Here is a 24389-nt window from a genome sequence, read left to right on the forward strand (position 1 = left end):
TCAGTTGTAATTTTGATATGGTTGTGAGAGAAGGTAAGCAGAGCATTTAACTACTCTGCCATCTTGACCAGAACTCCATAATCTTTATTGCAGAAAACCAAGGCCAGTTGACATACATATCTAAGGGTACTGTGGACTGTAAATGCTGATTATGGATCTAAAATAATGGGAGATTAGTAAAAGTCAGATTCTTGAGTTTTTTTTATGGTAATAGTAATTTTTAATAATCTCCACTGTGTTCATGCAGATTATTCAGTGTTTTTGTTTGTTTGTTTTTGTTTCTACATTTTGTTTTTGTTTTTGTTTTGAAGGAATAAGGCTAGGACACTAGTGGTTCAGTAGGGATCAGTTTTGATGTGCTAAAGATATATCATTCTTGACTTATCTTCAATCTAGCATTTGGTTTTAGCCAAGCCTATGAATTTTATTTAATCAGTAAACACTTATTGAATATTTACCTCATGCAAGGAACTGTTAGATTTTTTTTAGATTAAGCTGTGAGAAGGCTCTCAAGATAGTCATCATTGCCATTCACATTCTAGAACTCTGCCCACTTGTCATCTCCATGAGGGTTACCCTGACCATTTTTTAAAAATTGTAAACCTATTGTCATACCTTGGTGATTTTCTGCCATGTACTTATCACTCTTAAGCAAACTATACATTATAATTTACTTACTAATCTGTTTATGATTTATCTCCCCTCACCAGAGCGTAAGCTCCACAAGTGCAGGCATTTTTATTTTGCCCAGTGATGCACCCCCAGCATCTGGCACATTGAGGTACTCAATAAATATTTATTGAGTGAGTGAACATGAGTACAGCTTGGTTGAGGAGACAAGACATATGCATAAATAATTAGTCATTTGGCAGAATCTCATCATAAAGGCACAGAAATAGGTCCCAAAGTGTTATGAGAATTTATGGGAGACTTTACCCCCAGTTTTATTGAGATATAATTGACATATATAACACTGATAAGTTTAAGGTGTACAACATAATGACTTGACATATGTATCTATTATCTATTGTGAAATGATTACCGCATAAGTTTAGTTAATATCCATCCTTTGTGTGGTTACAAAGACATTTTTTTTTCCTTGTGATAAGAACTTTTAGGGGATGACTGTTTCTAAAGAGGCTTCTCTACTCTCTCCCCATTTTTGCCTTCCTTTTTCTGCATACCCAATAGAAAGTTTTTGTCACCATTTTGCAGATTCTTGCAGGAAAGACTCCCATTCCAGTATTATTGCCTCATTAAATACCAGCTGGAAGAGAACTGCAAACTTGGTCTTGTAAGCCTGCCTTCTTTCAGAAGTTCTATTAAGCTCTAAGTCCATCATATTAATAATTATATAGCACTCTCCACGTGTTAAGCGCCAATCTAATGCTTTATTAAGCAATAACTTATTCAACATAAATCCAGAGTAGCTGGTGACTCTTAAATGAGAGTTCCTGAAGAAGGATTAAAGCCTTCCTATTAGTTTTAGTCATACGTTTGCTTGTATCATGGGAAATTTAGCAGGGAATCATGAAGGAATCAATGTAGATGAGGCAGCTGTGAAAGGAGCCTCTCGGGTCTTGCAGCTAGCGTATTTACCTGTGGCTCTGGAATCCATCCTACCACTATGTTTGTGTGAGGGTCATAGGCTGCTCCCAGCTGATAATGATTGAGTGTAGCAAGGATATTAAGACAGGCCACTTCCTGGGAGACACGGGACTCTTCTGATGGGTGACTTGAAGACTCCCCATTAGCTTCACTGAAAATTTCTTAACACTGCACCATTAGTTTTACCTCCTCAACCTTCCTTCCTACCTTCTTTCCTCCATATGGGCCAGACCTGCTTCAGAGTCTGATGGTTCTCCCAACCTTCTGGGGCTCCCAACCCTTTTTCTCTTTCAGGCACTTTTCCTGATACATCTCTGTACCTTTAATCTCATCTTGGATTCTGCTTCTAGGGCCTGAATTAACATAACAGCCAATTATGAGGTGTCTGATTTAATGATGATGATGATACTGAGCGTTCTTTACATGCCACATGATTCACCTGTGTCATCTCATTTTATCTTCAGAATAACTCTTGGGTTTACTTTTATATTGTAAATGAGAAAACTAACTCAGTGGGTAATTAACAATTTCACTGGTTCACTCATCTAGTAAATGGCAACAAAAACACTGAATCACTGCAGTAGCCCTAACAAATATCAATAGAAGCTCTTTGCTAATCATTTATGCCCAATATAACATTTTCGTACAGTTCACATGGCATTTTGAGGTTAATGTGACCAGTACATTGACCTGTCATAAGTCAATTATTTTTGTATTCTTTGTCTTCCCTTTTTAATTTGAATTAAATGGGTGATATTTTACAAAGACCATCATAAGTGGGTATTATTGGTGAGAATGTTTTCCTTCTACATAGTTCTCAGCCATTTGCTTAAGTGAGTACACTTAGCACCAGCCAGAGAAAAATTACATTAATTAACAATAAGAGTAATGCGCTTTTGTTCCGGGTCCTTAGAAACCAGTAGATCCAAGCCAAGCATTCAGTTTTCACTTTAAGACGATTGTCTTTTTTATTTAAAATGAACCAAAATTACCCTTCCTTCTGCAATCACAGACAGATGTATGCACACTCATAACCAGGTATACACAAACTCCCTGACCTGGGCGCAGTGGGATAGGAAAATTACCCTTTAATAGACTTTCCAGGTTTGGTTTTGGTGTGGCAACGTAGTATAGTGGGTAAGTTCATGGCATAGGCTGGAATACAGACTCTGGACTTAGTAACTAAATGACAAGTCACTAAGGGCAGTTCATTCAATCTGATTGAAAACGGGAGTAAAAATAACTATCTCCTAGCTTTTTGTAAAATAAGGATGCATGCCGTAATGTATGTTTATCACTTAGTACAGCTGTTATAGCATTCAGCAACCTTCTGCAAACTGCAGTTGTTGCTGTGTGTTAATTGACTTTTGCCCCTTCTCTTTTCCCAGTTGACAAATTATGGAAAAATGTAAACATATTGGATCAGTGATTCTTAAAAATTAGCATGCACGAGACTCACCTGGAGGACTCGTTGAAACAGATTGCTGAGCCCCACCCCAGGGATGCTGATTCAGTAGTTCTGGGATGCAGCAGGAGAAACTGCGTTTCTCAAACAATTCCCAGGTGCTGCTGCTGTTTGGAAATTGCTTGAGAACCGGTGGTTTGGAAGTATAAGCCGCCATCTCCACCTAGTGGTTGATTTATGAAATACAACACATCCATCTTTTTTTTATTTTTATTGGAGTGAAAATGGTTAGTAAAATTACATGGATTTCAAGTGTACAATTCTGTAATACATCATCTATATATCACACTGTGTGCTCACCACCCAGAATCAGTTCTTCCATCACCATGTATTTGACCCCCTTTACCCTCTTCTACCGTCCCCTCCCCCCTTACCCTCTGGTAACCACTAAACTGTAGTCTGTGAGTTTTTGTTTCTTTATTTATTTGTCTTGTTCCTTCGTTGTTTTCAGTTTTCTATCCCACATATGAGTGAAGGCATATGGTTCTTGACTTTTTCTGTCTGACTTATTTCGCTCAGCATAATAATCTCAAGATCCATCACATCCATTTTAACACACGTTTCATTTAATCCTCGTAATTGCCCTATGAAATAAGTCCTGTCTTCATTTTACAAATGGAAAAACTGAGATGCAAAGAGATGAAGTAATCTTAAGGTTTTACAAATAGTATATGGAGAACTGATCATTGGATTCAAGACTGTCAGACTCCAGAGCCAATGCTCTCATTTAGTATGTTGTCCTGTCTAAAATACATGTTCAGACCATTTGTTTCCCCCAGTAATTCCACTTCTGGGAAAATAAGAAATATGGGCAAAGAAGCATAAGGATACTTATTACAACATTATTTATGGTAGTGAAAATTCACAGGAAACTCTAAGTCTATCATTAAAGAGAATGATGATATAAGCATACTTCAGCATATTTTACAGACAACAAAAATGAAATTGTAAGTGTTTTTAATTTTATGGAACTTCCTTATATAATGTGAAGAGGGAAATGTAGGATATTTCATTAAAAATTACTTTAAGACCCTTCCGATATATACATATAGGAGAAAATAGGCCAAAATATTAACATTAAATAGTGGGATTACGTGTTATTTTCATTTGTTTCCTTTTACTTTTCAATATTTGCCAAATATTCTACAATGAGTGTGGATTTTGTAATTAGCAATACATTAATCATTATTAATTTTTATTTTAATCAATTATTACATTAAAGTCTGGGAAATTATAAATTTCTATTTATTTACAAAATGTATTTAAAGAAAAAGTGATGTTTATTTAGCATCTACTCTGCTCAGCACAGTGCGAATTGCTGTGAGGGATACACAAGAAGAACAAGAACTGGGCCTCACTTTTTAGGAGTTTTCTTCCTTCTTCTATAGGCAGAACCAACACAAGAAAAAATCAGCACATGACATAAGGCAATGTGTGATTAAATATAAAAGATGATGTGCTATAAGCTTTAGGGAAGCTGGGGTAATTTTGGAGGAGTTATTAACGGATTAAGGCCTTCATGGATGGAAGTAGAACCTTCTAGAACTACGTGAACAAGGAAAAGAGACAGGAAGAAGCATAACATAAATGTAAGACTAGAGACAGGATTGGCCTGCTCCTTTTCTCTTTGGGTTCTCCGTCGAATCTTTCACGTACACGTTTCATTTATACACATCCCCTCAAATTGGTGATATTCATTTCTTTTGTGGTCAGGACCTTTCTGTTCTTTCCCTTTTGAGTATGCAGTTGTCCCTTATTTGCAGGAAGTAGCCTAGCACTTTGCCACTCCCACTTTGGTCCACCAACTGGCTGATTCATTATCACGTGGGAGCATGTTCATAATACAGAATTACAGATCACAGAATCGAAAATCTGCACTTTAACAGGATTCATGTGCACATTAAAGCTTCAGAAAGGCTGGCATAGCATGCAACACTATCAGAAACAGGCTGAGTCCTAGGTAAAGGGGGCAGCTGTCAGTGTGTTTGAATAGCTGAGGGACTGACAAGGTCCTCCCCAAATGACATTTTCTACCATTATCCTTCCCTACTTATGTCACGGTTAGACTCAGTCTTTAAAGGCATGATGGGTGATTTGGGAGGACGAGGTATTCGCCAACACTTGAGAAGAAATCATTAACCAGGTCAATCGCAGCAAATGCCTGCTTTGTACAGCACAGAAATAAATGAGGCATGGTTATTTGGATATGCTCAGAGGAAATGAGAGGAAATTACTGTCGAAGTTCTGATAAGCACAGAAATAGAGGGTGCTGGGTCCTCAGGCGGATGAAATGGGCACCGTGAGTGCAGAGGACCTTGACTGGGGAGGTGATGGGGCATTGACTGCATCTTCATCTGTTTCACAATTATGTCTAATTATGTCTGTGTTGAATTATAGCTCAGCTTCTTCCTTTATTTGAAGAATTCCCCTCTACCAGCATGGAATTTTGTTTGTTACCAGCTGAATCCTGCTTCTAACTCTTATTGGCCATGCATTCAAAGTGAGAGATGTTACTTGCAGTGGCTGATGTTACTGGGCTAGGGGTGTGGTACAGAGGCAAGGAAGAACAGGTGGACAAAACCAAAAGCTAGATTCCGTTGTGAAACGGTGACCACCTATTTTCCATCAAATGCCGTTTTCTTCTGAGTTTTAATTGGGCAGTTGCTCTGAGTCACAATGAAACCTTTGCGGTTTTGAGAAGGAGGGTCAGAGCTGTTGATTTGAAATCCAACATTTCTGGTTCGCTTTTTGGTTTTTAGACATGAAGTCTGGTTTCCTGAGGGCAAGATGGATCTTCTTTAGGGCCCCTCAGGTCATGACTGAAGGAGACAGGAGAAGGCAGAGATATGGCAAAACAAGTAATGAAAGTAACTCAAAGGTCATGTCTTGTGAATTTTCTTTAAAGATGTGTAAAGTTAAGACTGATGTGACTAAAGTAAAACATGTTCAGGGAATCCAAAAAGCCAGAGGAAGAATCTCCATGCTAGGCTGAGTTTTCAGAGGTGGCCGGACCCTACATTTCATCATCCTATTTTGCTTCCTCATTAAAGTGGAAAAGTTCAAGATTATCCCCAGCCCACAGGACCAATGCCCAACGACCCTCCAGAGAGATCTGTTATGGGCTATGAGACAGAAAACTTATAAGGCTGGTAGGTGTGTGTTAGCCTCGCAGGATTATTGCCCATGTTTGCCATCCTCAGGTGTTATTTTCTTCATTTACTTTATCAACTAAAGACATCACCAGGATCTGTCCAGCCATTTAAAAATTAGATACACTACATGTAGGAACTCAGCATAGAAATGGGGCCATGGTAGAGGGCTGGAAGTGCTAGAGACAAGAGGGAATCACCTTTAGAGCCTGCCATCTCTATTGCATGCACCTTTACTTTAAGGCTCACTTTGAAAGCTTTATCAATAACTTAACATGGGCACACACAATGATTTCTTTACTGTAAGGAACTCAGGCCTAGTATCCAGATTTGCAGAAGGATACCTGTGCTGAGGAGCTAAGAGTCATTTTCTACAGGACATTTTCCTTTTTATTCTCACTCTACATTCTTACATTTAATAGATGTTTTTGTCCCACTGTGCTTTTACATTTTACATTACAGAGGCCTCTGATGATAAATTAGGCTGTGGTGACTCATAGTTGAAGATGTGTTAACATGTCTACCAAAACCAATCTATGATCCACACATTTTGATGAAATATTGAAGTGAAAGAGTGTTTTACAATGAAACCATTCATATCTAGATTAAAAAAACCTTATGGGAAAAAAGTAGTAAAACATAAAATGTAGTTTTATTTTGATGGGGATCATTCTTAAGAGACAGTTTTATATAGAATAAGTTAATGATTTTTTGATGTGTGATTAAAATATAAAACCGGTGGTGGCATCAGTGGTGGAAGTAAGCAACTAGTGGATTGCTTGGACAACCTACCTCTAAGATCCCTTCTTACCCTGAGACTCTACAATGCAAATGTTGCTGAAGATATAAAGCTACAGAGTATGGTGGCTCATTTAGCATCCCAGAAGGTTTTCACCTGCAGGAAAAGCACACTGCAGTATTCTCATGGGAGCTTTAAAAGCTGTTTTAAAATAAGTAAGTCAATAAATATTTATTAGGCAGCTACTGTGTGCAAGACACTGTGCCAGAAGCTTTAGAAGACTCAAAGGACAAGATTCTTTTCCTCGGGAAGTTTCCAACATTGTATTTTCCCAAATGTCTGAGATCTTATGAAATCTGTCCCCGGAAATTTCCTTGTAAGAAACTCCTTAAAGTTAGAAGGTAACTTTCTAGATATTGCTGAGAATTCTTTCTCTCTAGGAAGGAATATACAGATTGCAGGCCAAAATGCTATTAATAAAAACAAAACAAAACAAAACACCTAGATGTATTCTAAGTAAAGCAATATAGAAATGTCTACTTTACAAAATAATTTACACTATTTAATCAAGATATGAAGAGTACCTGTGAATAATTCTACCAGGACAAGAAGAATAAGTCTTTATGTTAGTAGTAGCATATACTGGTAGAATCACATATACTGTACTATTAAAGAAAACTAACCATTGAGTGCTTCTCTTATTTGGTTAGGACAATGTTTCCCAAATCCTGCACATCATCAGCTGGTGATAGGATGTGGAGGAAGACTTACTCTTTTTTTTTCTGGATGCTCTGTCGCAGAGTGGCAGTCTTTCCCTCCCTACTTTCCTAAGCCTTGTCCCCAGGCTGCTAGTTCATACTAGCCTGTCTTACTTCATATTTCTTGAATGTGTTGCTCTGGTTGAGTTGTTTCTACCTGGTAAAGGCCATAAGAAAACTGAAAATAAAAGTAGGTATTAGTGTCTATTATTTATGAAATATATTCTACAATGATGTTTAGGCTAGGCCAAGAAAAAAATGAGGGTAGAATTTAGAGATTAGATACAAAAGGGGAGAGAGACAAGTAGTCTTAAGATATGAAAATAGAACAGTAGGGGAAAAGATAAATTGAAGGGAAGACAGGAGTCAGAGAAGCAAAGGATTGATTGACAAGTGATACATCAGGAGACATAACAGAAATGTGGGAAAAGAGAAAGTCATAATGGAGAATGGAGAAAGTAGATGCAATGACTACTGATGGTTAAAGATAGCTTAGCATGTAAGAAGTAATAGAAAGATGGGGAAGGGAAAAATAGAAAGCTAAGTATAGAATGGTTGAGAGAGAAAGAAAATAAGGAAGGAAGATAAGAAAGGAAATGATAAAGGTAAAGAAAGAGATAGTGGAAGAAAAAAATGCCCAAAGAGAACATTAACTAGGAAAAAAACTGGCAAAATCTAAAAAAATGTACAATCATCAGAATTATACTGACACATTGACATTGATCTCCATACATAAAATGGAAAGTTCATCTGCTTTTCTGTCTTGCAAAACCAGAGAAGTTTTCAAGTATGGAACTTGGAGAGAAAAAAGAAGAATCAGCAGGCTAAGGGAAACTAACCTAGACAAATGGCCTCCAAATTTCAAGCTGGTAGCGGTGGTAGCCTTCCTGTCTTTTATTTTGTTTTGTTTTTTAAGGTCTGTGCTAATAGTGACAGTACTGGGTTTAGCAAGTCCCAGAGGCCCAGTACCATCTGGGCCACTACTCCTATTGCTGGAGGGGGAAGAAATTAAGAATCACCAAGAGGGTCAGATAGTTAATCAAGTCTGGGGGAAAAGTTTGGGAACCACTGTAGAATATCAGGTATAGAATATCAGGTATTTTCCTTCCCCAAAGGATGCTTGGTTGAGAGACTCCTAGGCCTGAAGTAGTAAGCAGTCTTGCACCTGGTCCTGTGGATTGGTCCCTATTTGAAGGGAATCAAATGGAGTGTGTTCATCTGCATTAAGTGGGTCTACATTTACACTCTGAAACTGGGCCCCAGTGGCTAACCCAGCCAATGAGTCAGGAATTTCAGTAGGCATCATTGAATCTCCATTGAAAGGGCCTTGCCTTCCAATGCTAGATGGAGTTCCAGTGCTGGAGGAGAGATACTTCGCTAATTTGGAGCCAAAGCATGGTAACTGTAGGATGCTAGATGGTCTTTCTTGTTGCCTTTCCCCCTCATTTCCTTGCATTTCCCTTTGGAGTTCTTCTGGATTGGGGCCTTCATCAGGTGTATCAATAACAAGCTGCTCAGGAGTAAGGGCAGCAGTCCTTTCATTGAGCTGGCTGCCTTCTAATATTTCATCCAAAACATTGTTTCCGTCTCCTCCTAAGTCACTTTTAAGACAAGGCGTATTCTTTGATTGAAGGGAACTTGTTTCAGAAAAGGGCATAATTCCTCTTTGGTCCGGTTGATTCTTTATAGAGCAGGGTATGTTCCTCCTCAGAGTAGACACATCATCTCTAAAAGGACTTGGGTTTGGACTTTCTCCAGGCGGTCTATTCTCTGAGCTGTTTCTCTGGCTCGGTAGGGTGCTTGTTGGGGAGATGGTATGCCTGGCATGTTTAGTATGACTATCTTTTGTATACAGAGGACTGGTGTCTTGGTTCTCATGGTTCTCACCTGGGGCAAGGCCAAAAGATGGGGTGTGGTCTTGTAGAGCAAGTAGATTGTCCTTGCGTCCTAGGGAGCCACCAGCACAGCAAGGTCCTCTCTGGCTTAGATGAAATAAATGTGCATCTTTTGGACCTGATGAGTAACTTGGAGGAATTAAGTCCCGGGGAGTCAATTGTTCACCCTCTGGTGAATTTAACCTAGTAATCTGCACTCCATAATTCAAATTCTCACCTTCACGCCATGTTGGATTTTTCTGAAGCCCAGCTGGGGAGTTACTAGAATACTGCTGGTTCTCCTTCTGGTGCGGTGGACTAGGAGGGGCTTTATGTACATGTGTTGGCTGATCCCAGAAATTTCTGTTAAAATATGGCCTTCTTTCTTTTTGCCCTTGGGCTTGTATTCTAGGGTCCCAGGAATTCCAAGAAGGAAACAGAGTGCTTTCTTCTGGTCCAACAGGGCTATTAGCATAATAGCCCCTGTTCTCCACAGGCGGTGGTACAGTGGGAACTGTATTATATGATGGAAAATTCTCATCTGGATTCCAGGGGTAAAATTCACCATAAGGAAAATCTTCCCTGGGTTTCAATGGATTATCTAAGGAATAGGGAAGGTATTCTTTTGGTTGATTTGAAGTATAATGTTCACCTTCATAGTGCCTAACTGTTGGGCTTTCTTTAAAGCTTGACTCTTCCATCCCCCATCTACTTTGTCCTGGGAAATGTTCGTCTCCAGTTGGATCAATTGGGTCCTCTTCATGATAAGGGACTGTCTCTTTTGGGTCTGGAGTATTCATGGGGTACAGCGGATTTTCGGGTTGCCTCCTAGTGTTGGGAGAATCATCTCTCTCATCCCATGGATTGCTTCTAAGGTATGGTGAGCTTTCCCTGGGATCATAGGGGTTATAGTCAGGGTAGTACACACCTCCTCTTAAGCCATGGGAACGATGAGGTAAGAGTTCCTCCTGCCTCCCAGGATCTTCCTTAAAAGATGGAGAGGTTTCTTGGTGGTTCCAAGTATTTCTTCCTGCAGGAAAATGTTCCCTTGCAGGGGAAGGGATTTCCTCACGGTATACAGGCTGATATGTACTGTGCTTTAATTCTGGCCGATTAGTTTCAGATTCATATGGGATCCTTCTTGGCTCTAAAATAATCCCTTTGGGCAAATTCTGATTTTGGGTTTGCCCATCAGAATTTGGGGCTTTTCTGGAATCTCCTCTTGGATAATAAGAGTTTTCACGTTGATCAATTGAATTAAAATTTGGGACTAGCATGTTACCCTCAGTGTGAGGCAATTTATAGTTTGATTTATTAACTCCATAATCTTGAGAGTTTCTCCAGGGGCCAGTTGGATCCCGTGTAGGAATGACTATTTTTTCTTTTTGACCTAGTGGCTTCTCTCTTGGATTTTGGATTTTTTCATTACGGCCAACAGTACCATGTTTGGGACCCAATGGAGCAACATTGGTTCCCATAGGGTGTTTATTTGGCCCTTGAGGCTTTCTTCTGATATTTGCTGGATTTCCTGCATGATTGGGAGAATTGCCTCTTGCAGTGGAAGCATAAGGTTTGCGATAAATTGGATTTCCTGGACGAACTGCTTGTCTGACTTCCCAAGTGTAGGGGTTCCACCGAGGACCCCTTTGGACTTGCTGATTTCGGTAAAAAGGCCCATTCTGTCTGTGCCCAATAACAGTACTAGTGGGACGCCATTGTCTTCCTGCAGGAAAACTTGGGGCGTTAGGATTTGGGTAGTATTCATAAATATTTGGCTGACTTGGTCCCCATGGGATTTGACTTCTTTGTGTCCCCTGGCCTGAAACATTAACTGCCGGGGGTGGGACGACCCCATTTTGAGTTGTAGGGTTGCTCGCAGTGTTCGGCCCATGGCCACTGTTTCCTGTTGTGCTGGTGTCATTTCCGCCCTGACTCCCTCCTGGATTTGGTGCATTAGGTTGGGTAGAATTAGTCCCAGGAACTGTTGAATTAGATGAGGGTTCAGTGGCTGGGCTCTCTGTTTTAGGAGGGTCTTTTTCTTTGGGTTTTTCAAAATCTTGTTCAAACATCTCTTCTGAATAATAAGGAGGACGACCTCCAAATCCATGATATCCAAAATATCCAAAGTAAGGATTCTGTAGAGAAGAAGATGGACATCAATAATTATTCTTTGTTTCCCACTATAGTGTTGTTCAGAATTTTTTAACATGATAGGGAAATCTTATCAGCTGTGTGCTCCTTCTAACACTTTTGGCTATGCTTTTGTTCTTGAAATTTAATTCCTTCTGGGTTTCCATGACCCTATTCCCTTCTGGTTCTCTTTTCTGGTACTTGAACTTTTTGACCATTATGTCTCAGCTTTCTCTTCCTAGACCTGGATTCTAAATCTGAGGTGTTTTGTTTTGTTTTCTTTTTAGAGTTCCCTCCTCCATCCTCCTTGTTCTTCTGTTCTCATCTTACACATCTGCCTTAACCAGTGACTCCCAAAGCCCTAACTCTGGCCCACAGCAGTCTCACTTGTGGTTGAGACAGCAAGCTGCTTCACTTAAGACCTTATGAGCACCTCCAACTGAATGTATTCAGACTGGATTCACTTCCCCTCCAAATGTCCTTCTACAATATTCTATTTCTAAGTAGCATTTACCACTATCTGCTCAGCTTGCCAAGTTTCTGCTCTCTCCTTTATGTCTCCCAGACAATTAATGACCAAATCCTATAAAATCTAAACTTTCATCTACCTCTTTTGTCCCCTCCTCCTGTATCTCCAATACCTCTGAACTATTGCAATAGTTTTTATACTGGTTACTGTAGATGTAATTTTACTTTAATCTTGCCCTTTCATGGCCATAAGAGTAGTGGAGGTAGGGGATGGGTGTGTGGGAAAGTTCTGTCACTTTCCTCTTTAAATATTATTTAAAGTTGCCTTTACCTTACAGGATAAACTCTAACCCCCTTGGCTAACATACAAAGCAGTACAGCATGGTACTAAAGGGTGGGGATCTAAACAGATATGGGTCAAAATCCCAGTCCCACCAGAATTAGTAGTATGACTCTAGGCTAACATGAGTTTATTCCTTTGAAAAATGGAGATAATAAAATAATATCTACCTTATAGGTTGTCATGAGGGTCCAATGAAATAACATGTAAAGAAGCTCAGTAGCTGGACTTAGTAAGGGCCTAATAAATGTTATACACTGAACAATAATAGTAATAATAATAATAAATAATTTTCAATAGTCATGTGGTCCGTAACCATTACATCCAGCCTATTTTCTCCCCCTGTACTTTTTGCAGTTGTAAATCACAGCTACTTGCAGCTCTATTCATGATGACTAAGACATAGAAAAAAACTAAATTTCCATTAATTGATGAATGGATAAGGAAAATGTGGTATAGACATACAATGGAATATTATTCAGTCTTAAAAAAAGGAGAAAACTGCAATATACAATAACATGGATGAGCCTTGAGGACATTATGCTAAGTGAAATAAGCCAGTTACAGAAAGACAAATACTGCGTAATTTCACTTATATGAAGTATCTAAAATAGTTAAGTTCACAGAATAAAAAAGTGGAATGGTGATGGCTGGGAGCTCAGGGGACAGGGAAATGGGGAGTTGACTAATCAGCAGGCATAAAATTTCAGTTAAGCAAGATGAATGAGCTCTAGAGAGTTGTACACCATTGTACCTGCCCTACAGTCAACAGAACTATATTGCACACTTCGAAATTTGTTACGAGGGTAGATCTCATGTTAAGTGTTTTTACCACAATAAATAAAATTCTTAAAAAAAAACACAACTACTACCCGTTCTCTGAATACTCTGTTCTCTCTGTGTTTCAGTGCCTTTGCACATGGCTTCTTCATGTTGAACCTTCTCCTCACCTACACATTCATCCCTCATAATAAACTTGACTGATCCTCAGGACTCAGCCTGAATGCTCCCTTCTCTGTTCTGATTCCCATGGGCAGAATTAGGCTCTACTTCCAGGTATCCACAGCAACACAGACTTCTGCTATAACAATTATCCCACTAAATTTCAATTGCTTAATTTCCCCCACTTGATTCTCCCAAGTAAAGTTTTTGAGTGAAAGCGTTCTTCTCATCTTTGTTTTCTCAGTACTTAGCACAGGGGGAAATGCTTGATAAATTTTTGTTTAATAAATGACATAATCATAATGAGCTCTGCCAGTATGTTTGTTAGACATTTGTGTGGCACTTAGGTTATTTAGTTTTTCTTTTAAAACAAGTACAATTTAGAGGAAAAGTATTTTTAATCCCTACTTGTGGATGCAGATGATGAGACAGATGGGGTGAGATGTCTCTGACATCAAGCTGGAAATCTGGTGGTGTCCTTAAGAGGTGGAATACCGATTTCTTAATGTCTATGCTAACTGCCTGGATTATTCTGCTTCATTCTCTCATGTTACATTTGTGAAAAATTTGAAGTGCCAGTTTTGAGGTTGCATACAATTATCTGACTCATTTCTATTTGGGGTTATTTCACAATGATACTTTTGAAAGCACCTTATGCCATTACTAACAGTAATTTTCAATGTCATTATGTAACCTCTCCCCAACCCCCGCCCCCCCAAGAGCTATCAGGTTTCTGCATTTCATGGTGAGCATATCACATATCTAGGGAAAAAGAGGAAGTAAACTCCAGGGGTGGGGTGCTTCATCACAATCACTGCAATGACTGTTTTGATGATACAGTGCTAGAATATTGTAACATCAAACCATGCTGTGACATGTGTTTGGCCCTTCTCCTAGTGTGGTGTGGTAAAGTCATTGGACAGGATGTCAGAAGACTTGAGTTCTGGGTCCACTTTATCCATCTCAGTGGGTGAAATTGAATAGTGATTTATCTTCTGTGGATTTCAATATATTTGTACAGTGAGGGAATTAGATGATTATTTAATTTCCTTCAGGGGATAAGACAGATGGTTGAGGAGATGTCTCTGACATCATGCAGGGATCTAAGATGCTTTCAGTTCCTTCTCTATTTACTAGTTGCTCCATCACTGCCTAGGGTCTAGCATCAACCTGGAGCATAAGGTATTCAGTTAGCTTTCTTTGCGGGGGGTGGGGGTAAGGAGGGAGGGAGGGAGGGAGGGAAATTTTAATATGTAGAGGAGAAATGATATATCACATTTATTTTATTTTAGGTTACTGGCTTGATTTGTTGCACCTTTTTTTCTTATATCATGGGTCCTTGAGGTACAGGTTCATATGTTGGATTGTAACTTTCTTAATAGGTAGGGATCCAAAAAACAGAGACTAAAGGATTGTAATTCCTAATGGAGGATTGTAGCTTTACTTGCACTTACCCCCCCTTCTTCATTGCTGACTGGTGGACGTCCATAACCCGGTGGTACCCGCTGAAAGGTGAAAAACACAATGAACACAAGAGAAAACCACTTTCTATACTGCCATTTGTTTGTAAAACTCAAGGTATCTTAAAATAGTTCATGTCAGTGATTGGGTGTCAGCAGTGTTAGCTTCTAAGTCATTAGCTCTCACTAATCCAGCTATTAATAATTACAGCAATAATTATAATCCATCAGTGAATACTGGTAAATAAAAGGCTTCAGCTGGATCCTAGATTACCCTACTCAAAATATCATCTAACAATCACCCTACCCCATCACCTTCAACACACACACACACACACACACACACACACACACAAAGACAGAGAGAGAGAGAGAGAGAGAGAGAGAGAGAGAGAGAGAGAGAGAGAGAGATATTTTTGTGTGCTATTAGGGTCCAAACATCCATATTAGAACATACAATAATGGAAGTTAAGTAATCATGTTATTTTTAGAATGTCTACTTTGCATTTAGGGTGACAAATTGACAATCATTCCTGGATTATTGCTATAATATTTTTATTTGACCAAGGTTTATTTTCCTAATCAAATTTGGAGGCCGAGTTTCTACTCGGGGTAATGTTTAGCAAAGCAGTTTGGCTCCCTCAGACCTTCAAGAAGTTCTGTGTCGATGAGATTAATAGTTACTTCAGCATGAGAATCATATTCATCTGCTTTTTAAATTTTCATCTGGTACTGCCTTAGTTTCCTTAGTACAGTGTGGCCAGTAAATGGAACTAACTTTTTTAAGAAAAAAAATAGTAAGGAACTCTTACTTCTTGAAATGAATTGTTCCTTGTTGATAAGAAGTCTTCTTGGTTATAGAATCATAGACAAGAAAAACCAATGCCACAGCTGAATCAAGGGTCATCAAGTATTTTATGTTGTTGTTTTTGTTACTTTAACAGCAACTGGCTTTTATATTTCTTTAGTTCAAATAGTTTATTTTGCAATTCATATTTTTAATGCCTATGATGCAATTTCAATATTGTTTTATTTTCATGATTTTAAACTTTAAAAAATTCTTGTAAACATTATTTTGTAAGATTTTCATGATGAAATATCTGTGGTTAGAAATAATAAGATATAATGGAAAGATCTATGTCTAATCATAGTTTATCTTATGATTTTCAAGCTCCATTTTGTTCCAATTTCCCCATTACATTAAATGAGAATAATCTTTGTGTTTTCTAATCTTTTTGAGGATGTGGGGAATGGTAATGACATAACACAACCCTTTAAAATGAATTCATTAACTAAGTTATAAGTAGTTGTTTGGTGATTTAGGCTGTGTTCATGTCACCAATTTGAGTAAAAAATTCACTTAAAAATTCTTTTTTTCCTACATAATTACTAATGTGATGATTTTGCTTTATATTATCTGCTGATTGGCAGATAGCATTTCATTTACAGTGTATGAACACATATCAGTTTGAGATACAACATTTCAATATTATTTTTTATTTCTAGTGTAAAGAAAAAAAAACTCACATGTGGAACTTGCCATGGTGGCTGTTGATAGGGAAAGAGCCCATTGCCAAATGGTGGGAATGCCTAGAGAGAAAGAAAGAATTAGAGTGACATGGAAGTGAGCAGAGTAAATGAAAAATGAAACAAACTTATTAAATACAATTATTTGTAACTTGGGAGTCTACATCTCCCTTTTCATTAAACTGTGATTTTTTTAACTTTAGGGCAGAGACGATAATAATAACAACAATAATTAATATTAGTATTGTTGAACACATGTTCTAGGTACTGTGCTGACATTTTATACTGATAAACTCATTTAGTCCTCACATAACCATAGAAGATATTGCTATTATTATTCCCATTTCACTTAAGATTTCGAGGTTCAGAGAACTTAGTCACTTGCCCCAAATTGCATAGCTGGTAAATGATTAAAGCCAGGGTGAAATCCAGGAGTGTCTTTTTAATAAACTTTGTATTATCTACATCTACAATAGTGTCTGATAATACAGTATTTTAGAAACTCCTCACTAGGTGAGAGCTTAGAAAACCAATTGTACATCTTGCTTTAAGTGAGGACTAGACTTATGGCATCCTGAAGTGCTAGAAGCAGTGCTACCTTTTAGGGCAATATTTTAGATCATCAAAGCATGGATCTTGGAAAGGACCTAAAGATGATTTTGTTTACTTGTGGAGAACCTTGAGTCCATACAGATGAAGTGACTTGCTCAAGATTGTACAACTAATAAGGGCTGAGGGTAGAACTCCAATCTCTGTTCCCTGACTCTTCTGTTAGAACTCATGTTGCCTCTGTATTTTAAAAGGAGCTTCTTTAAGGCCAGAGTGTTTGGGTAATTTTTAATCAAATGAAGACTGGAGTTGACTCACCAGGCAGTTTTGGATAGGTGGTGACAGCATCACCTTGGAAGAAAGTGTCAAAACTAAAGATCATATTTCATACACAGCAGTACCCGTATTGAGGAGCACTAGAAGAAGTATGTATGTGGGCGTAGCATGGCCTTCCAAATCCCTGAGGCCACATGACTCTGGTTTGCAATTTTTCTGGGCAAACCTCACCTGAGGTGGCTGGGCTTCCTCTTGGGGATCAGTTGGGGCAGCTGGTGGCTGCTTTAAAGGCCTCTTTGGTGGTGGCTTTTTTGGTTGAGGCTGGCTGGGTTTCTGGGTCTCTTGGGTTTGATCAGTCTTGCTCTGACGTTTGGTTGCTGAAGGAGATGAAGGTTTTTGGGGGTGCCCCATGTTGGGTGGTGGCTGAGGCCACATGGGCATCTGGTACTGTGGGTAGAGTTGAGGGAGCTGCACACCATTTCCATACAAGGGGCCCAGTGGTGCCATCTGCAGGGGTAGCAAACAACAGGAAAATCACACGGAGCTGAGATCTGGCTCTCCCACTCTCAGTATCAGCCTCTAAAACAGCCACGGACCTTAAAAATCCTATGGAATGTAACTCAATAATGGGAGCTTCAAGGTTTTTAGCTAGCATTCCTTTAAATGGTGTCTTACAGAAATAAATTTCAGTCTTCTAGTAAACCAACCAAACAAATAAAGCAAAAGGCAGAATTGGGTGAGAAAATTCAGTTTAAGAATTTGGCTGATGATTTTCTACATCTGCAGCCTTGACTCAGGTTAGAAGTGTACAAGTCAGTTTATAGAGGAGTTGATGTCAAATTCAAAACCCCAGTGACTTGTCACAGGCTGGACAAGGAGGAAAAAAGCAAAAAGAAGATAAAGTGAGAGTTAAAAAAAAAAATTCTGCATGTGAAAATACCCTTAATGGTGCCTGTGCTTCTTGATTACAAAGGTGAATTCTCATTAATTCCATTTTCATTATCAGACTCTCCACAGTTATTTATAAGGTTGTCAGGGAAGTAAAAGCAATTATAATTTGAAAATGCTAATTTATGAATTGACCTCTTACAACATCAGTTCCCATTCAAATAACTCCCTCTCTGGTTTAACACCAGTCTCTATCTCCCTTCTTCATTAGTCCATCTGTTCCTGTCTGTTGGATGATGTATACACAACACAGTACAAATGTCATGTGGATTGATGGAAGGCAAAATTGCAAATCTTGCATTAAGATTCAGTATTTCATGACAATTAAGTTGGTGAAAATTTTAAATCACAGACAAAATCACTAAACTGAGAATTAGAGTTTAAAAGAGTTGGTCCAATCAATAGTTGAAAAAAATTGACAATGATGATAATTTTAGGTGAGGGACTTTAAAAGAGAATGACTTGAATAAAAAGAATTAAGAGAAAATAGATGAAGTCCTTGATTCCCTTCCAAATTGTTCTCATTATCATGCCACAAAAGTCAATAGTAACATATGGTATTATTGTATTATAATACAATTTTGTCAGACAAATTATGCCAAAAGAGCCAACTGATATTTAATTTATTATTAATTACTTTTAATAAATTTTAATAAAAAAGAACAAATTTAATAAAAAGTTAAAAAAAAGAAAAAGAAGGAAAAAGTCCTAATGGAAGTCTAATTGACCCAGATGCTCTGCTGTGAGCACATTTTGGTCTGATAGATGCTGTCAAATAATAGGAAAAGAAAGCAATCCTTTTTTACATGCATAATAAAAAAGTTGAACAATAAAAAAAAGAATTAGCACATAGTGGTAAGTATAATCTAAATTTATTTAAATAAAGTTACTTAATAATTTTAGTGTTATCTTTCAAGATAATCCACATAAAATTGATGCCCCCCAGCAAGTACTTGCTATGCTATCTTTTGTTCTCATTGTCTGTGAATATATCTTGTATGTTCTTTTCCCAGACCCAATTTCTCTAGGATTTAAAGAACTCTTGTAATTAATAAATTATTTTTATTTACATGAAAGAACAATAATAATGAATAAGAAGAAAATTTGGTGTAAGGTGACAGGTGAAATCAATTTTCCCCCTTGAAACTCATAATGATTATATTGTAATTAAAACATGTAGATAGCTATTGGTGTCTGTATTAACTAAGACAAACTGTATAATATAATTATCTGTATATAAACAAAAAAGTCACCAGAAATAATATAAAGTGGAACTTACATGTGAGGGGTTCATAAAGTTGAATTGACTATACCGCATCATCTGTAAAAAAAGGAATCTATTAATGTGGCACAAAGTGAAAAATTTTCATTCAATGAATCCAAAAATCATAAGAAATAAGTTGAATTTCTGACTTTAAGGTGCAACAGTCATAATGTCTTTTATTAGTTATGCATAAATTTAAAATATATAATTAAGAAAACTTCTATAGCACTTTAATTTTTAACTCAAAATTTTATTTTGAGAAGAGTCAATATAGAATAATAGAGAATAAAAACCTTGTCAACTTTGAAGTTGTTGAATGTTCAACTCTTATTGTTTCAGAGTTCAGAATTTGAGAATGTAGTAATTCTATGAAAAAATGATTCTCCTTTCTGATGTGTAGTGAATTTGGCTAATGATCCTGGGTATGAGTCATGTAAAAGATATTTATGTGCTTAAGTGCCTGCTTTCTAACATTCTTTGGTACAGATGTCTGTCTTTGCTAGCTTAAAAATAGCAAAAAAGCTAACTTTAACTATATTTTAACACAAATTCACATTAACCTTATAAAGGAATGTTGAAGTACATAGGTAGAATGATACTGGGGAAATTACTACTTTGCCTTGATTTGAGAGTTTAAGTCTTTTCAAATCTCCCCCCTTCTACCTCTTTCATAAGAGATTTTATATATCCAAAAGTTTTTCAATATTCCCCCCCTTTTTTTTAATGAACTCCGAGGGCAGGGCTCTGGAAAACTCTCCCTAGAGACTAACCATACCTACCTCCTCACTTTTACTGCTAAATCCAGGCATTCGGGGCATTTGCATCTGGAAGTGAGAGAATATGGGTGACAAATTCAGAACATCAATTGAAATAAACCCAATAATTCTCTCCAAGCTATGCAACAGCAGAACACAAAGAAAAGTCCTAAATTCTTTTTAATACTCACTGGCATAGCAATGGAATTACCAAGCAGACCTAAAAAGATCAGGAGAATCTTCATTTTTCCACTTGGTACCTGGAATAAAAAACTGGATATTATTTTTGGACTGTGAAATAATTATGCTTGGGGCACTCTGTACTTATCTAAGCATTGGCCCACCTGTCTGTCAAGGAGAGACAGAAATAGATCGTGATGGGGCCTGCTGCCATTTTTACGTTCTATTAAGAAACTATTAGATAGTTATTACCTGGTACTGTTGTAAGATGCCAAAGGGTCAGATTAAAAAGGAAAGATGTGTGTGTGTGTGTGTGTGTGTGTGTGTGAGAGAGAGAGAGAGAGAGAGAGAGAGAGAGAGAGAGAGAGAGAGAGAGACATTGAGAATTGGAGATATTGATGCCTGAAGAGATGGAAGATGGTTCATAGCACTGGAATGTGGAAATTAAAAGTTTACTCAAAAAATATGAATATTGAAGCTTTTGAGTTTCTAGTTGCTAGGCTGGTTTAGAAAGGCATAGTATGTCTGACTATATTCATTGTTCAGAATAGTCTCATTTTTTTTTAATTTTATAGTTTATTTGGGTGACAATGGTTAGTAAAGTTACATAGATTTCAGGTGTACAATTCTGTAATACATCATCTATACATTACATTGTGTGTTCACCACCCAGAGTCAGATCTCCTTCCTTCACCATGTGTTTGAGCCCTTTTACCCTTATCTACCACCCTCCTCACTCTGTTGGAAGCTGAGCAGGGTCGGGCCTACTTAGGACTTGGATGGGAGACAGAATAGTCTCAATTTCAGTGAAGGCACACTCTTAAATCAGTATTTTTGGTTACTTTCTAAGATGCTACAGGCAACATTCCATTATATAGAGACTAAATAAGCTGGAATATTCCAGTATCCTATCATTTTCTTCTTTCCTCTATTTTTTCTTTATTATTGTTGTTATTATTATTATTATTATTATTATTATTTTAGCTTTTAAAACATCACTTTTGCTCAAGGGCTGATCAGAGAAATAGGAAAGCAGGCAAAACTATGAATTCAATCTCTTTGTTAGTACTTTCATTAAACATATAGAGGTAAAGATTGAAACTATAGATTTATATATGAAATTTGGAGATTGTTTTCATGGATTTCATTTATCCCACTGTAATTAATTATACTAGATTTGTACAATTAAGACGTTTATTTACATCTTGAACAAGGTTTATTCTGAAGCATTTCCTTGGGTAATTCCTTAAGAAAACTCTGTTCTCTTTGCACATACAATAAGAGGAAAATCAAGGTTTAATCAGAATGATTTATTTTCATGATATATTAGATAAAACACAATTCCTAGCATGGTAACCAGCATATAGATACCAGTAGTTTTTCATTCCTTTTGTTCTTTCTTCCTTTTTCTGAACTTGAAATGCATCTAGCAGTGATCTGAGCCGATGCTTGCCCTTTGGCTTGCGTCCCACAGGAGCAAAATAATTAAAGGACACGTCAACATTTTCCTCAACTCTACGTGTAATCAATTACCTTTTATATATCAGAGAACTGGGAGAGTGTAATTAAACAAAGGAAGCAGTAATATGTAAATTCCTTTCTTCCTAACTAAAGATTTTCAGAATCACAACACTTTAGGGAACTAAAAATAACTGAAATTAGTGTGTGTATTATAGGCTACAACAACACAGGGAAGCTAATAAGGAGAACATTGATGAATGCTTTTCTAAATCTACATTCTAAGATTATGGCCTAAGATTTTGGGGGAACTTTTGGACATTTAATTTCTCTTTTGCTTAATCATCCATTTAATCAGCTTAATCTCTATAGTAGCTGTCACAAAAATTCTTGGTAATGTTACGTACTCATGTAGGAAGATGTGGTCTTTTCTTTTGCAAATATAAAATGCCACTCATTTTCTTTTTTGTAAAATTAATATGTTATGTTGGATGATTTTTAAGATTCCTTCCATATCTAAAAGTTCATGACTAGATGGGAGTCTATGATTATTTTTTTTGAACTGAAAATAACACTCATAATGCTTGCTATGAAGTACAGTGACCGTGGAAGTTCTTACTTCTTCCTTTCCAGCAGTGACCTCAGCTGCTCTGTTTCTTCTGACATATGTACATAGTTTTTTATCCCCTCAAGTGTACTTCTGACCACATTTAGTTTGATATGTAATCTGTGTGTATTAGGAAAAACGAATGAAAATACTCACCAAGTTATCTAGCTTAGGAAAAGGGGCTCCGTGACTGCACTGAAGCAGCAACATGTTTTCACTGAAATTTTCATAAGCCTTTAAGAAAAATACAGATTTGGCATGAGAAGAACCTCAAATAGAGAAATGAAACAAATCAACTAAATGAATAGCAAAGCATCACTCTACAGCAGCACATGTCATGTTAATTATTTTATCATACCCTTATTAGAAGGTTTTCAAAATCATTGTTAATCTTCTTTTGCTTTAAGGGTAGGTTGAAACCTAAATCAGAGAGAAAATGACTTGGGCAAATATTTTGAAATACTTCTAGCAATATGACAAAACCTGACTGTTCTATGGGGAAATGTACAAAAGTACAGCATTAAATGAGATCTAAGTAGGTTGAAAGAAAACTTATAAAAAAAACAAATACACCAAATAAACCAAGGAGTTTAAAGTTTTATAAGATCAGTCTGAAAACAATGACTATATAACCAACATCAAATAATGCAATAAGGAAGTCAACCAACATTTATGAATTAAGTTCATATTTTGGCACTATATTACTTATGTTCATAATCTCTAATACTCACCCAATGCCAGTTAGAAGCTCCGATAACATAAAAAATTAACTTTTACTTAAACTTGGTTAACCTGTCCTTGAAATATATTCTTAATGATCTACAGTGGAAATGACTACAAATTGCTGAAGCTAGGGCTATCTCAAGGAGCAAGACACATTTATTTCTTAATAATAAAACAAAAATTCTTCATTGAGATGTTCTGTACCAAAAAGACTAAAATAAAAAGGCTCCTCCTTGTCAGAAGAGCTGGGATAGCAAGGTTACATTTAAGCACTGTTGCAGACCTGCGTAACCAATCAGCTTTAAGAAAAATGGCTTTGCCATCACAAGAACTTATGGTAAAAAAAAAAACACATCCAATGTAAAATTTATAATGTGTTATTATAGGAGCTGTCAAATCAAGTCTCTTATTATGTATAATAACAGTCCAGAAAAATGAAGTTTCAGCAGTAAGATTTAGAAGATGCTTTACTTGATGGATTTTGGGCTTTTCAAATGTACAAAGATGTTTAGGGAACAAAGGTGAATGCTAACTATATGCTAGTGCCATAAAATATTGATCATCAAAAGGCAGGCCAATATATGTATTTAACTTAATACATTTAGTTAATATATATTTAACATAAAATTAACTGAAATGTTATGTTCATGGACAACTCATGGCTTGATTTGATTCAAATTACATAAGCCTATCAGGACACAGTATTCTTTCTGAAGTCAAATATAGTTCAGTTACTTGGGATTCAGAGCTTTAAAAGAGCTGGGCAAAATACCAAGTGAACTCTCAGCTGTTATAGACAATTCAACTTCATGAAAACATGAGTTGAGAAATTCAATGAAGAGCTTATGTTATGATTCTTTTTTTTAAATCTGACTTTCCATAATAAAGACTTCTAAATAAATAGGACAATTATGCTTTTCATTGACAAGAACAAGCTTTGCTATTTTTTGCTGAACTTTGATTATCCTGTTCTCTTATCGCTAGCTCCATGAGAGGAGACATTTATAGTGGTGATATTTGCTTATTTTAATGTTAGCACTTAAAAATTAACAATGTTTGAATTTGTCAACAAAAGCTGGTTTCTACTTGGTAGAATTGTGTACATCAGTTCCTCCAGTTCTCCCAAGGCATGAAAAGTGCCACGTCCTTCCTCTTGGGCAAAATAACAC

General features: G+C 37.1%; 1 protein-coding gene across 1 annotated transcript; it reads right to left on the bottom strand.

The window, feature by feature from the left end:
• Positions 1-8854: 8854 nt before the first annotated feature.
• Positions 8855-22707, bottom strand: ENAM (enamelin). The gene is made up of 8 exons (XM_019663204.1): positions 22654-22707; positions 20444-20512; positions 20277-20321; positions 19513-19554; positions 17517-17792; positions 16461-16523; positions 14928-14978; positions 8855-11728 (listed from the first exon to the last, which is right to left on the bottom strand). The coding sequence occupies exons 1-8, from the start codon at positions 22705-22707 to the stop codon at positions 8855-8857; spliced, it is 3474 nt and encodes a 1157-aa protein (XP_019518749.1).
• Positions 22708-24389: the final 1682 nt, after the last annotated feature.

This window comes from Hipposideros armiger, unplaced genomic scaffold (assembly GCF_001890085.2).
Source record: "Hipposideros armiger isolate ML-2016 unplaced genomic scaffold, ASM189008v1 scaffold_386, whole genome shotgun sequence".
Classification (NCBI taxonomy): Eukaryota; Metazoa; Chordata; class Mammalia; order Chiroptera; family Hipposideridae; genus Hipposideros; species Hipposideros armiger.